Source organism: Ammospiza nelsoni, chromosome 5 (genome assembly GCF_027579445.1).
Source record: "Ammospiza nelsoni isolate bAmmNel1 chromosome 5, bAmmNel1.pri, whole genome shotgun sequence".
Taxonomy (NCBI): Eukaryota; Metazoa; Chordata; class Aves; order Passeriformes; family Passerellidae; genus Ammospiza; species Ammospiza nelsoni.
In genome coordinates, this window is record NC_080637.1 from 7,050,141 (window position 1) to 7,063,325 (window position 13,185).

The 13,185-nt window shown below is 50.0% G+C and overlaps 1 protein-coding gene across 1 annotated transcript in view; it reads right to left on the bottom strand.

Annotated features, from left to right (window-relative positions):
- FRMD4A (FERM domain containing 4A) overlaps window positions 1–13,185 on the bottom strand; it is a 218,259-nt gene that overhangs the window by 35,893 nt on the left and 169,181 nt on the right. The window contains exons 12-13 of the mRNA XM_059472090.1: window positions 5,656–5,732; window positions 1,000–1,138 (exon numbers count right to left, since the gene is read on the bottom strand). Of these exons, the coding sequence (XP_059328073.1) occupies window positions 1,000–1,138; window positions 5,656–5,732 (216 nt within the window). The remainder of the gene's footprint in view (window positions 1–999; window positions 1,139–5,655; window positions 5,733–13,185) is intronic.

The window sequence follows — 13,185 nt, forward strand, 5'->3', positions numbered from 1 at the left end:
CTCGATTCATTTAACTGGCAGAAAAAATAATGCACTGAAGAAAAGCAGGAAAAAGAATTATTTTTCTGCCAGTTTAGTGGGCTGAACTGGCTCATGAAGGGACCTGATAGGGCCAGGGCCAGAGCAAGGAAGGACACACCCCCAGCCTGAATGTGCATGCAGTGCTTTCAACAATAGCAAGATGTTAGGATTGTTTCAGGCATTTGGAGGATCATCACCTGCACATTCTGCCATTTCACCAGAGATGAGGACCAATGCAGGTACCCACTCAGGACAGGCTCTGTCTTCTCTGTGAAGCTTTACACCAGAGTGCTCATATGGAGAGGGAAGTCTGCCTGAGAACTCTTTTCTCTCTATCAAAGTAATCTCAAAGTGAACAAAGCAATCTCCTGCTGCTCTGGGTATGCCTAAAATTACTGATGAAAAGAATTAAGAGGAAGAACACATACTCCTCTGGTTTCAAGGTGGTTTCTTTTGTGTATTGCATGGCCCTTTGTGCAGCACCAGTTTGTGATAGCTCCTTGTACAGCCAGGCTGTCGAGCCTCCTGGCCCCCCTGCTAAAATAATATCCCTACCCCTCCTTTCTAGGAAAATACAATAGCAAAAATCAAGGCACAGCAAGAAGAATCCAGAGACAGTTGCAGGTTGTGAAGCTACTTTGAACTCAGTTATTGGAAGCTGCCCTAACTTTATGACAGATGTGGAAACCATCCAGAGAGGGATGTTGACCCCATCTGCTTGCTAACTTTGGCTCCTTCAATTTGGCCACAGTTCAATACCACCTTTTCCTCAATCCATACTCCCATAGGCGTGAATTGGAATACAAATTTTCTCAATCTGGCCAGGACTAGAAAATGTCTTCAGTAAATTTGCTTTTTTTTTGGGATCTTGAGCAGAAAGGGAGGGCAGGGAAGAAGCCACCATCGGGACCTGATGTGGCTGGGACTGTGGGGAGTGAGAAGGACTCACCCACCACAACTGGCACTTCTCATGCTTACCTTGCTTTGCTTCCTGTCCAGGTAGAACTGGTGTTGACTAATGGCCATAGCCCAGATGGACTTTATTAATGCTGGACAGGCGTACCACGTGTGCACAGCAATGCCACTATGCCCAAAAGTCCTCCTGGTCACAGATGCCCTGGAGAGGAGGAAAGAATGAACTGGGGTTACACAAAGGTTTCACCAGGTTGCTTTCTGTGGCAGAACCTGTCACAGATCTCATAGTAAAAGCTGCTGTCTTTACTTGTGCTAATGGGAAAAAATGTTTAGAAACCAACAACAAATATCTAATCAAGCCAGGAGAGCATTTACTTCAAATATCTCCTCAAGACAGCAATCTCCAGAGGACTAACAGTAAAGATCATCCAGTTTGCCCAGCTCAGACTGTATCCCTGGGTCTGGTTGATGCTGACTTGCTGCATATCCCAGGGAGCCACCAAGGCCAAAGCCTGCATGAATCCCCTGTGTCTCATCACACGCAGAGACATCTGAGCCCAAGTCCTCACACCCTCCACTGCCTCCCAAATATCAGGATCCAGGTAACAACTAAAGATCCACAGGATCAAAGGCTGCTTTAGGAAGTGTGAGAGAAACTCTTCATGAACCTGCTTTCCCCACTTGTAAACAGATGTAGCAGGATTTGCCACATGGCGTGGGGGCAGGGAGTTGTGAGGCTCAGAGGGGGCTGCCTGGTGCCCCTGGAGAGAAGAATGGGACTCAGTGATTAGCTGAGTGAATTTAAAAACAGGAAAAATAAGAGCTAAATATTTCCTCTCTGGGACTCCCAGTTGTTCTCAAACATTAGCAAAAAAACACAGGTTAGGTTTCCCCCTGCTTTCACAGCTGTACAAACCTGCTTGATTATTCCTCCCCATCCCTCAAAAGCAACCCCACCAGCAGAGCCCCTGACACCAGCAGAGTCCACATTCAGGCTCTCAGCCTGAATCTCTGGAACTCCTCCCACTGCAGGGATGGAGCTCTGGCTGGAATAAACCACAGCACTGACCTACAGAGCCCCAAATAAATGAGGGCCTCCTCTCCAGTCTGTTAAGATGGGTCTTGTGGTAGAGTGGGATTATGAAATGATGTGGCATGGGTACAGAGGCTTGCTCAGAAGTGTGACACCTTTAGGGACATGGATGGTGAAGAGGGACCAGTGCAAGAGACAGCCTGGGGTGTGCTACACACAAGTGCCAGAGTCCACATTGAGCAGGGACTCTGAGCCATGCAGGTGTGCAGGTGGCACTGCAGGACAGCCCAGGAGCTCTACTGTGCCGTGCAAGGGGGAGTCAGCTCTTTCACCAGCACTCACAAGTCCTCAAGCCTGCTAAGGTTCCCCTCCTGCACCTGTACCTGCACCTCTCTTGTGGTGCCTGTGGGCCACTGCCTTGTCCAAAGTTGGAGGGGTGAACAGATGAAGAAAGTTCTGATAGAGCCAAGAATGAAAGAAAACCAGAACTCTGCAGCAAAATGAGAATTGCTGGCAATGTTCAGTCTGGGACAGGGCTGACAGCCATTGCACCAGGGCTTTTTCAGGGCTTCAAAATGTGTTAAAGTCAAATTATGGAGCTACAAATCAGAGTGAAATTTCTGAGAAAGCAGCTGTGGCCAATGCAAACAAGGTCTGAGACAAGTGGGATCTCATGTTTCAGTGTTACCCTGTGCAGAGTCCTTTCCTTGTGAATGGTGCTACAGACCTTGTCCTATTACCAGTACTGTTCTTGGGAGAAAATCTCCATGGATGCAACTGATGGTGCTGGGCTGCCTCATTTCTGTCACTGGACAGGGAATGAGGGCTGTTCTGGGAGGTGTTCATGAAGCTGAGACTGGAGAGTGGATCCAGCTCTGGATGCTTTATATTGGTCTAGGGACACAAACCACCACAGCACACTGGCACATAAAGCTCTAAGGAAATTAAGGCACTCAAATATGGGCTGAAGCCTTAATTCTGGTGTCATCCTATTCGGTTCAAACACAGTTACTTCTGAATTCTTAGAAACATATTCTGCAATTCATTCATCTTTTCACTGTAAAAGCAGTGATTTCTAATTTTTTTCCTTTTTGGAATCTGTACATATTTTCCTTTAAAACAGCAGACTCTAGATCATCTTCAGACTGTTGGTCAGAGCTGTGGATTTGCTTTTCACAGCTGTGTCTGAAGACCTGAGAGATATAGATCACGGGTGTTTTTTCCACTACTTCCCTCTATGCATGCTACATGCACTATGGAATTAATCCTGTTGATAGCCCCTAAGATGTATCATTTTCCTCCCTTATGAGATAACTAACTGCAGTGAAAGGAGGTTAAATGGCTTGTTGGGGACAGGAAGCCATGGGCAGAGGCAGGGTTTAAAAAATATACATTGTGCTGCCCAGCCCTGGCCACAGCCACGGAGCTGTGCTCGCTCTCCTGACTGCGGCTTCGCTGACTCAGGCTCTGGTTTGGCTGGGAGGAGAGGAATGTGGAGCGAGCACTGTGCTGGCTACTCCTCCGCCTCCACACGCTGAACAACTCCTTGCAGGAGTCCATCCCACATGGCTGGGAGACTACAACCAGAGCTGTCCTCCCACCATGCCACTGCAACGTGCTGCGCTGCACTGCAGCCTGAGCGGCAGTTCCACCTGGATGGTGCCACTCTGGATACAAAAACCAATCAAAATTATACAAAATCCAACCAAACCAATTCCTCTGTAGCAAGAAAGTAACGAGCTGACAACCCAGGACAGGGCTTTGTCCTCCTGGTGTTGAGTCAGAGAAACAGAGCAATGGAATAAAGAACGGAAGCTCTTCTGTGTCACTAATTCCTATAATCTAAATACAAATGAGAGACAAGTGCTCTGTGTGGTCACATTTCATGCACGACATCGAGTTGCAAATGCCACCATGATTTTAAGGTCCCAGAGCTACTTCCTTTCTTTTTCTTGCAACTGCTCCCTCAGGAAACAGGCAGAACTTAGGGCATTTAGGGGCTCCCAGCACGTTTCTGATGCCTCTCCAGCTGCTGGAGCCTCGGTGGGGGAAGGAGTGCACTACCCCCAGCTCCTGATGCTGGAATATCTCCCAGTGTATTCTCAACTTTGGGAATTCACTCTGTTAGATTCCATGTGACTGTTTACATGCTTAATATTAAGCAGATGCTTAGAGGTTCTGCTGATCTGGAGCTGTACAATGACATGAGCTGCTTTACTCGCTGTTTGTTTTAACAAATGCACCTATGCAGACAGGCACTGTTGTACTGGTGTGGCTGTGCTCATATCAGGGTAAATAAGGATAGAAACTGCATGCAAAATTCCCCTAATAAAAGTACATATATTAATACACAGATAGGCATGGGAAACAGGTGAAACTGGATCACAGCTGACTGATCACTGCAACACACTACTACCAGCAACACATCAAATAAGTCTGGGCAGAGAGATGGTTTCCATCAGTGGTATCATACTTACAGTGCAAATGAGACATTGCTTTTAGTCAGAACAACTTTCAGAGCCATACACTCACTGTGTGCAGCAACCATCCAGTAATGCAAACACACCAGGGGTGCTGAATGCACTGATGGGATGCAGCACAGTCCTTGGAACTCTCACATTAGGATTCCAAAGTAAGAAGAAAAGGGCTCCTGTGCCAAAAAGACTGATGGGCTTTCATCCAGGCTGCCGGTGGTAAACCTCTGGTTCTGTGCCATTGCTTTCAGTTGCACTACTGAATATTTATTTACAAAGAAGCGTGTGAGTACAAAATCTGGCGCTCATCACCGGGCTCTGAGCGAAACACGGGGACACGGCAAATCCTCCTTTCACACACGGGGGCTGCTAGCACTGCAGCCGAGGCACCGGAGCCGCACAGTCCCAGGGGTCACAAGGTGTCAGAACAGAGGGAAGGGGAAAAAAACCCGCTGGGAGCCGAGAGGAAACACATCCTCAAAAACGCACACCAGAACCCGAAATGTCCGGCTGAAAGGAAGCAGCAGCCCGCGGCTTGGTGCCCGCTGCCTCCCTCTCGCGTGTTCCCCTGCTCCCAAGCGCAGCGAGCCGCGCACAGCAGCGGGAGCAGCACCCGGCTCGGCACTGCACAGCCCGGCTCAGCACAGCCCGGCTCGGCACTGCACAGCCCGGCTCAGCACAGCCCGGCTCGGCATTGCACAGCTCGGCACTGCACAGCCCGGCTCGGCACTGCACAGCCCGGCTCGGCACTGCACAGCTCGGCTCAGCACAGCCCGGCTCGGCACTGCACAGCCCGGCTCAGCACAGCCCGGCTCGGCACTGCACAGCCCGGCTCAGTACAGCCCGGCTCGGCACTGCACAGCCCGGCTCGGCACTGCACAGCTCGGCTCGGCACTGCACAGCCCGGCTCGGCACTGCACAGCCCGGCTCGGCACTGCACAGCCCGGCTCAGCACAGCCCGGCTCGGCACTGCACAGCCCGGCTCGGCACTGCACAGCCCGGCTCAGCACAGCCCGGCTCGGCACTGCACAGCTCGGCTCGGCACTGCACAGCCCGGCTCGGCACTGCACAGCTCGGCTGGGCACTGCACAGCCCGGCTCGGCACTGCATAGCCCGGCTCAGCCCGGCTTGGCACCGCACAGCCGGTTCGGCACCGCACAGCCTGGCTCACCCGGCTCGGCAATGCACAGCCCGGTTCGTCTCGTGGCTCACCTGCGCGGATCGTGCACCTCCACCGAGAACTTCTTCTCGCGGAAATAGAGGTTCTCCAGCTGCCTCCATTGGAAGATCTGCAAGGAGAAGAAGGGGATGAGGCGCCTCGGCGCGCTCCCCGGCCCAGCCCAGCCCAGCCCCGCTGCCGGCGCTGCGGCGGGAATGCCCCGCTGTGCTCCGCCCCGGCCCCGCGTCCCGCCCGCCTGCACCCGCGGGGCAGCCCCGGGGGCGGGCGGCGGCCTCCGTCCCTCCCTCCCTGCTTCCCTCTCTCCTTCCCTCCCTCCCGCCCGCCGGCCCCGCTGCCCGCGGCGGGCTCGGTGCTCGGGGCAGGCGGGGAAGGGCGCCGCTTTCACTTTGCGGCGCCAAATGTGTTGAAGACACACACAAACTCCGGGCAAACCGGGATTCCACTATATTTTCCTTGGAGGGCTGGCACCTGGCGTGGTGCATCGGCCTCTGGCACAGCAGGCTGTCCCCGGGGTGAAGGAGATGAGATCCCGCGCTCCACCCCAGTGCTAATACCCAGCTCTGCTTTTATCCCCGTAAAACTGGCAGGAGCATGACCGAGGGGAGTTTATCTGTCCCAGATGCTGTCAGACTCGTGGTGGCGATGCCCAAGGCTCCAGGTGCTCCCGGCGGCACAAAACACGGCAATGAGCAGGTCATATCTCAGCCTCTGTTTTACAGGCTGCCCTGCCCTGATATCTCAGAGCAGCACTGGGACAAAGCCAACACTACCACCAAGGGGGAAACTGAGGCACGAAGCTTTTCATGGGGGTGAAATGCGGCGTGCCCTCGCCCCTGAGCCAGCCCTGGAGGGCTCAGCGTGCTCCTGGGCAGCAGGATGCCCTTACACGGCCCCTGTGCCCACACTTCTCAGTGAAATAACACCCATCTCCCAGGCAGGAGGGCGGACCGACCTCAGGACAGCGCGAAGGACGCGGTGACAGTGAAATACTGCCAGCTCCGCAAACTATCACACCGTCACCACCGCGGGCAGCTCCACCACTGCCTCTTCCTTACAAATGAGTAAGCTAAACTCCAAACCCTCGCTTCCCCGCTGCCAATCCACAGGGAGGAGGCAGCCTCCACCCCCTTTAGATCTCGGACTTCGGCTTCCCTGCATTGCCCGTAGCAAGCAGCAGGGCTGGGGAACGCAGCCCCGCTGCTGGGGAGCACAGGCAGCAGCGCTTTCCCTGATTTACACTCCCTCTCCCACTCCAAGTAGCTTCTGTGGAGTTCCTGTCCTGCCCCCGAGGAAGGCGCTGGCTCCTGACACGCCGAGATAAGGCTCGGCTGCCAGTGTCAGCGTTCTGGAGATAAGTAAACAGGAGGCGTAATTTGATTTGCACTGATAGAGCTGCTGGTGGAGCTGAAATCTTGAGAATAAAACAAAACTCAGAGAGGACCCAAAATGTTCTCCTTGCTGGTATTTCAGGGGCAGCAAAATTGAACATATTTGTTAAAATTTCCAAGCAAGGTTGGGGTTTTTTTTCTCTCTCTTTTTTTTCCTTTCTATAATAGGGTGCTTATGGAAGTAAGTAAGGGTAGGGATTAAGAAGGGCACTGAGCTACCCTATATTCTAGGGCTGTCCACATTGCTGAAGGGGTAGGGGAAGAAGGGAGCCAGGAGAGATGGGAAGTCTGAAAGGCTGAGTTACATTGTCCTTAGAGGATTATTTTATTCCTCCACTGGAAATATTAATTGCTGCATAAAACTTGTAAACACCAAACAAAGCACAGAAACACCCATTATTTTACCCACCGAGGGAGGACAGGCACAGGGTGAAAGGGTTAAGCTGGGCGCTGAAGTCTGACTCCTCTTTAAGTGCCTGGCTTCAAAGGCATGAAAAGGAAGTTTGGGGCCTTAACTCCCACAGACAACAACTGGGGTCAAGCTGAAAACATCCCTCCGTGCTTCCAGATGCCCATCTGCAAGGCGGGGAGGACAAGGCGGCTGTGCTGCACGGCATGTGCAGAGGACGTGTTTGGGAGGCGTTCAGACATGTGGAACACATAAGAATCTAAAAAGCCCACAGATCACACCCTTCAGAAAATGCCCCTCTGTCCCCAGGTCCCCCGTTGTCATTTATGACTAAACTTCGGCGTGGCGCAGAAGGAATTTGAAACTTTCCTGAGCTGCTGGCAGCTGCTCTGTTTGGATGCTGTCCTGCCCATCCTCCTTCTCTGTCTCTGTTGAACTGTCCCCCGTGCTCAGATCCTTTTCTATTTTACCCTCTCTGCTACCAAATCTCACAGTGCTGTTTGCTAAGGGAAGCTCTGTTTCTCGTTTCTCTTCTATGATTAACTCCAACTGTCCAAACACACAGGGCTCTGGGGAAGCTGGTCAGATGCCCAAATGTAGGCATGGAGTGCCCTTTTCCATGCCCCAGGGCTCCCTGCCTGGCCCCTGGCTGCTGCCTCTGGTGGGAGGCAGCCTGACATAGGTCCTGTGCTGTATCTGCCAGCCCCACGCAGATGTCTTGGATCACCAGCAGTGCCTAAAACAGCATTAGACACCTACGTTTTGGGCACTGGAGCAGCTCCCCAGATTGCTGCATTTTTATATTTAGCTTTGTTGTTTTCTTTGGCAGAAGGAGGCAAATCCAGACTCTTGGGAGGGAGGGGGTGGAAGTGACCCCACAACCTAAGTTTGTGTCTCTTATTCCATAGCTTTGCTCTCCCAAAAGTACATGTGTGTTTTACCATTGCTGTAATTGTGCTCTATCTGCTCCCCAAGTATTATTCTACAGTGCCTCACTCCTTTTTCCCACATTGATCTGAGGTCTCCCCCTTCCTATAGAAAAGGAAACCAATCTGCAAAAATGTGAATACCCACAAGAAAGTATCCACTTTCCTGTTAGCTGATCACAATCCCTCCAGAGAAACAAAGCCAAAGGTGCCCCTTCAGCCAGATGTCCTAATGTAAGCAAGCTGCTCCCTTCACCAGTTGCCCGCCTTATGTATGGTCTCAAATTGATGTTGTTAATGCAGTGACAGATGCACGAGGTGCCATTAGTAGGTCTTCCTAAATGGAAGCATAATTTTTACCCATCAAGATCCTTTTACCACGCTGGTGCTTGCAACCTTCACTGGGGAATAGAGTCCCAGCAGGGAGCTGGTCGTAATTTCAACAGGATCTTGTGGAAATGCAGTGACAACAGATGCATGCTGGTTTTGGGGCTGGTTTGAGTCAAAGCACACATGTTCATGGCAGGTTTGCCTCTCCCTGCACTGAGGTTGGGTCAGGTTTTGGGTTATTTGGCTTATGATTGCCTGTAGTTAATTTCCTGGGCTGAATCTAATGCCTGCACCTGTGGGTGGGACAATTTGTATTGGTTTTACTGGGATTGCATCAGAGGTGCAACGACCCTTTGACAAAGAGTACTTCAGCAGAGACTGGGACAGCATCTCCCCAAACACACTGGAACTAGAACTTAGGAGAATGTCAATCATTAACACAAGCTTGGAGCACAGTTCCCCTGCCCTTGAGTGGCTGCCTTCACTCAGTGCCCGCAGACAAGGGGACAATCAGCAGTGCTGCAGAGGGCCAAGTCTGTGATGTGGTGGTTTGCCTGCTGGGTTCTCTTCTGAGGTCAGCAGCTCCTTTTGGATCATGCAGCACTGGGCAGCTTTCAGATGGGAACAATTTTTGGTAGTGGCCATCATTACAGGCTGCACATGAGATGATTTAATCTTCAACAGATACTTAAGGAAGTATCCATGAGACTGGCTTTTGAGCACAGCTGCACACTCACACATGCATGTGAGAGGGGCTAGTAAAAGAGGAGAAAATAATTACCCTTATTAATAAAATAATTACCCTTTGAAAAAGGGAAATTAAGATATTAAGAAAATAATTACCCTTATTCCCTCCTCCTCTGAGGGGCCTGTCCCCACCATGATCTCTGTTTCATCAAGCCAATAAAACTGGAACTGACACTATCACTTGAATTTGAAAAACTGCTTATTAACTTGTGAACATTCAGGGGAGTAACTGTTCCCCACATGCACTGTTTAAAACGTGCTGGGGTGGGTGGGGAGGCCGTGATGGGGAAACCAGTGTCAGAAATGGCTTCTACAAAGCTGGCACCTTAGAAGAGGAGCCAGGAGAGAGATCTGAGTGCTGCACGGTGTGCTGTGGAGAATTCAGGTGCAAGCTACAGGAATTTTCTCACTGGAAACCCCTTCCAAGAGGCTGGCAAGCCCTTCCAAGAGGCTGGCAAGCTTGCCAGGCACCAGATGTTTGTGACTAGTTACAAAGAGCTGCAGTCAAAACCCTTCAGACGCAATCTCTTTTTGTGAGCACACTTGTGGTTTGCTGGCTGCTCCGTAATTAAGCTGAGCCTGGAGGAGAGGGGGCCCAGGGATCTGCATGCATTTCAGCCATGTGGGTCTGAAGGATTTTTTACCATTTTTATTGACCATGCTGGTACTGAGGAGTTTGCACACACCAGGAGGTAGGGTCAGTGTCAGAGTATTTGAAAAATGATGGAGGTTTGTGATAAACCAGGGAATGTTTTTTTTGTGAATGAAATATCAGGGATTGCTTCTGGCTTGGTCACTCATGGCCTGGGTGACCTGGACTTCTGGAGAGGTGTGGGGACCTGAGTTTATGCTAGGCACTGGGCTGTGCTCTGTCCCTTTGTGCTCAGGGAGCCTTGCTGGAGTATTCAGTGGAAGTGCTGTGCCATTTATCTGGGAGCCCCTGGCAGTAATGAGGTGGTTGCTTGCTCTGTGTTGCCCTTCAGCTCAGGCACAGGACAGAGGGGGTTGCTTAAGGCCAGCACTGGAGGCTGGTGCACAGTGCTCTCTGGACTATGGCACTCAGAGAAACATGCCCAGATGGTACCTTTTGGAATAATTCCAAATCCTGAGGTTGGGGTACGGGATTCCTGATACTGTTTTCTGCCTGCTGTGCCTAGGAGAGCCAGACTTGGTACTGAACTGGGGAATGTGCACTATGGCTGGGCACATGGGAGCCATTTTGCATTTGGTCTCTTAAAAAACAAATATAAAAGGCCATGAGTCTCATTTTCTTTCTCTTTTCTGTGTGCTGAATCACCTGAGATGAGGCACAGGCTGAATGCACACACTCTCAAGGGTTCCAGGTAGCATGCTTGGTGCCTGTTCAGAATCAAATCATCTGCAGAAATCTATAGAGGATCAACCTGCTGTTAGCTCTGCTTTATGACCCAAAGGGGATTTACAAAGAAGGTGGAGACAGACTTTGCTCAGAGGTGCCCAGTGAAAGTATAAGAGGCAACACACACAGGCTGCAGGGTTGCACAAGGGAAATTATTAGAAGATCTATAAATTAAAACCCCAAGTCCCAAAACAATCAGTGCAAGTGGTCAAACACTAGGGTCATGAGTAACCAGATCAAACTCTGAAGGTGGCTTAACTTTCAGCAGGAGGTTGGACTAGAGACCTCCAGAGGCATTTCTGACCCATATTTTTCTTTGATTCTAAAGATCTAATAAATGATCAACTGTAATTGCTGTTGGACTTGCTGACCTATTTGGCACCTTCCAGTCCTTCAAGTCTTGCCACTTCCTAGATGATTAATGCCTGGTTAAATCACACTATGCAGCAGGAACAGCCGTCCCTCCAAATGCAATGCATGGACTAGCATCCAGACTGGATACTCTGAATGGCTTTTAGGAAAGGCAGAGAAATAATGTGGAGCATTTCTAACAGTCCCAATGCAAGCCCTTCCCTTGCCTACACTATGGGCAAGAGCCAGCACTGGATGACATCCGAATACTAAAACTGGTATTAAACAATGGAACTAAAACAATGACAGTATTTTCACACAGCTTGCATGAGTGAAGCTACAAACTCCCAAGTCTTTCGTCCTGCAGCTTAAAGACAAAACAAACGTAACAAAAAAAATTCCTCCTTGGAAATGTAATTTCCTCCACTGAACAAACCAGCAAGCTAAATTCTAGGAGCTGAGTTATGCAGGAGGTCAGAGTGGAGGTTGTGAGAGGTCCCTTTTGGCCTTAAACTCTATGGAAATCACAGCTCCAGAGTAGTCAATGGCAGTTTTGTCCCAGTGATTTCAGTGGGGCCATGGTTTCCGGGCATGGATTTGTGTTCTGCCTCAAGCCAGCCCTGCTCCCATCAATCATACCTCTGTCAAACTAGTTAGAGTGAAGGAGGAAGGACTTGGTCCAGGCAGAGCAGCACCATCTTAGCTCAAACAAATGGGCTCTTGTTTCAGGGGCAGATTTACCAAGAGATTTCCGTGGGCTGTCACCTGTGAATTAGTGTGACCCACTGCTGAGGGTGCCCCTGGGTCATGAGATGGGGATGCCACTGCTCCATAACTTAGTCCTCCATCCTGCCACACTTCCATTCATTCCTTTATTTTTATTAGTTTGGGGTATTTTTTTTTTAATTTAGGTTCTCAAAACAAGGAAAAAAAAAAAAAAAAGAAAAGATTTCCTGAGTGATTTGATGTGGGAAAAGCCCTACCAATGATCTTCCCAGAGGCTTGCCGTCCTCCCTTCCCTCATGGAATGAGAGAATGGCTTGGCTAAGTGGGACTTTCAGTGGCCTGTCAGCAATCCCAGCTCACTATCTAATTACTTCTTCGCCTCAGGCTTCAGGCCTCTTTTTTTTGCCAAACAGAAAAACAATTTCTGGTCCAATTTGAGATCCTTTTTTCTGTGTGCTGTTCTTGTGGGACCACACCACCCCAGAAAACATTTCTGGCTTGAACAAACACAAATTGCATCTAGGTCTATATAATAACCACTCTGCATTCATTTCCATTATGGAAACACAATTCACTATTAAATTTCAAAGTGGCTTATTGGCTCAGAGAGACAGCAGAGCATTAGATCACAGAGGGAAGAGCTGCTATTTGGACAAAGCATTATTTGTCTAAATAAATGCAACTTGATATTTGTGTCTGTAACTGTACACAGACTGGGAGATTAGACTTTGACTTTATATACAACCAAATCCACTTTCACTGCACATATATGTCTGATAGCTGCTGTTAGATTGTGCATGGCTGTCACCATGCTGTGTGTGTCTAGATCTACAAAGAATCTTTTTTCCCTGATTGGTTTAAGTTAAACTTTCTCCCTTTTATTCTCTGAAAGGGCATCAAAAGGACTGGATCCTTCTGCACTGAAGAGCTCTCCTTTCTGGCACCATGTATTAGATAAAGGATGCCCAGTCTGTAGCCTATGAATCAGCTGTGGCACCCTAGAAGGGTTTATACTGCCCACCATTACTGCTACTCTGTCTCCTAAAGATCCTCATGTCTTCTCCAGTGGCTTGGCTGAAGTACCTCTGTCTTGGAACCAAAATTTAGGAATCACCATTCCCATCCCATGCTGCTGTGGCGTTGCACAGTAATTTGTGTGACTGAAAATACTCCCATGATTCTGGGTGTCTGCACAGGGGTGCCATGGCAGCAGCAGCAATCCCACTCTCATGGTGATGGCTGCAGTGAACCTTCTGAGCCTCCTGCCCAGACCCCTGCCCAAAGGTGCCTCAAAGCCACAACCACAG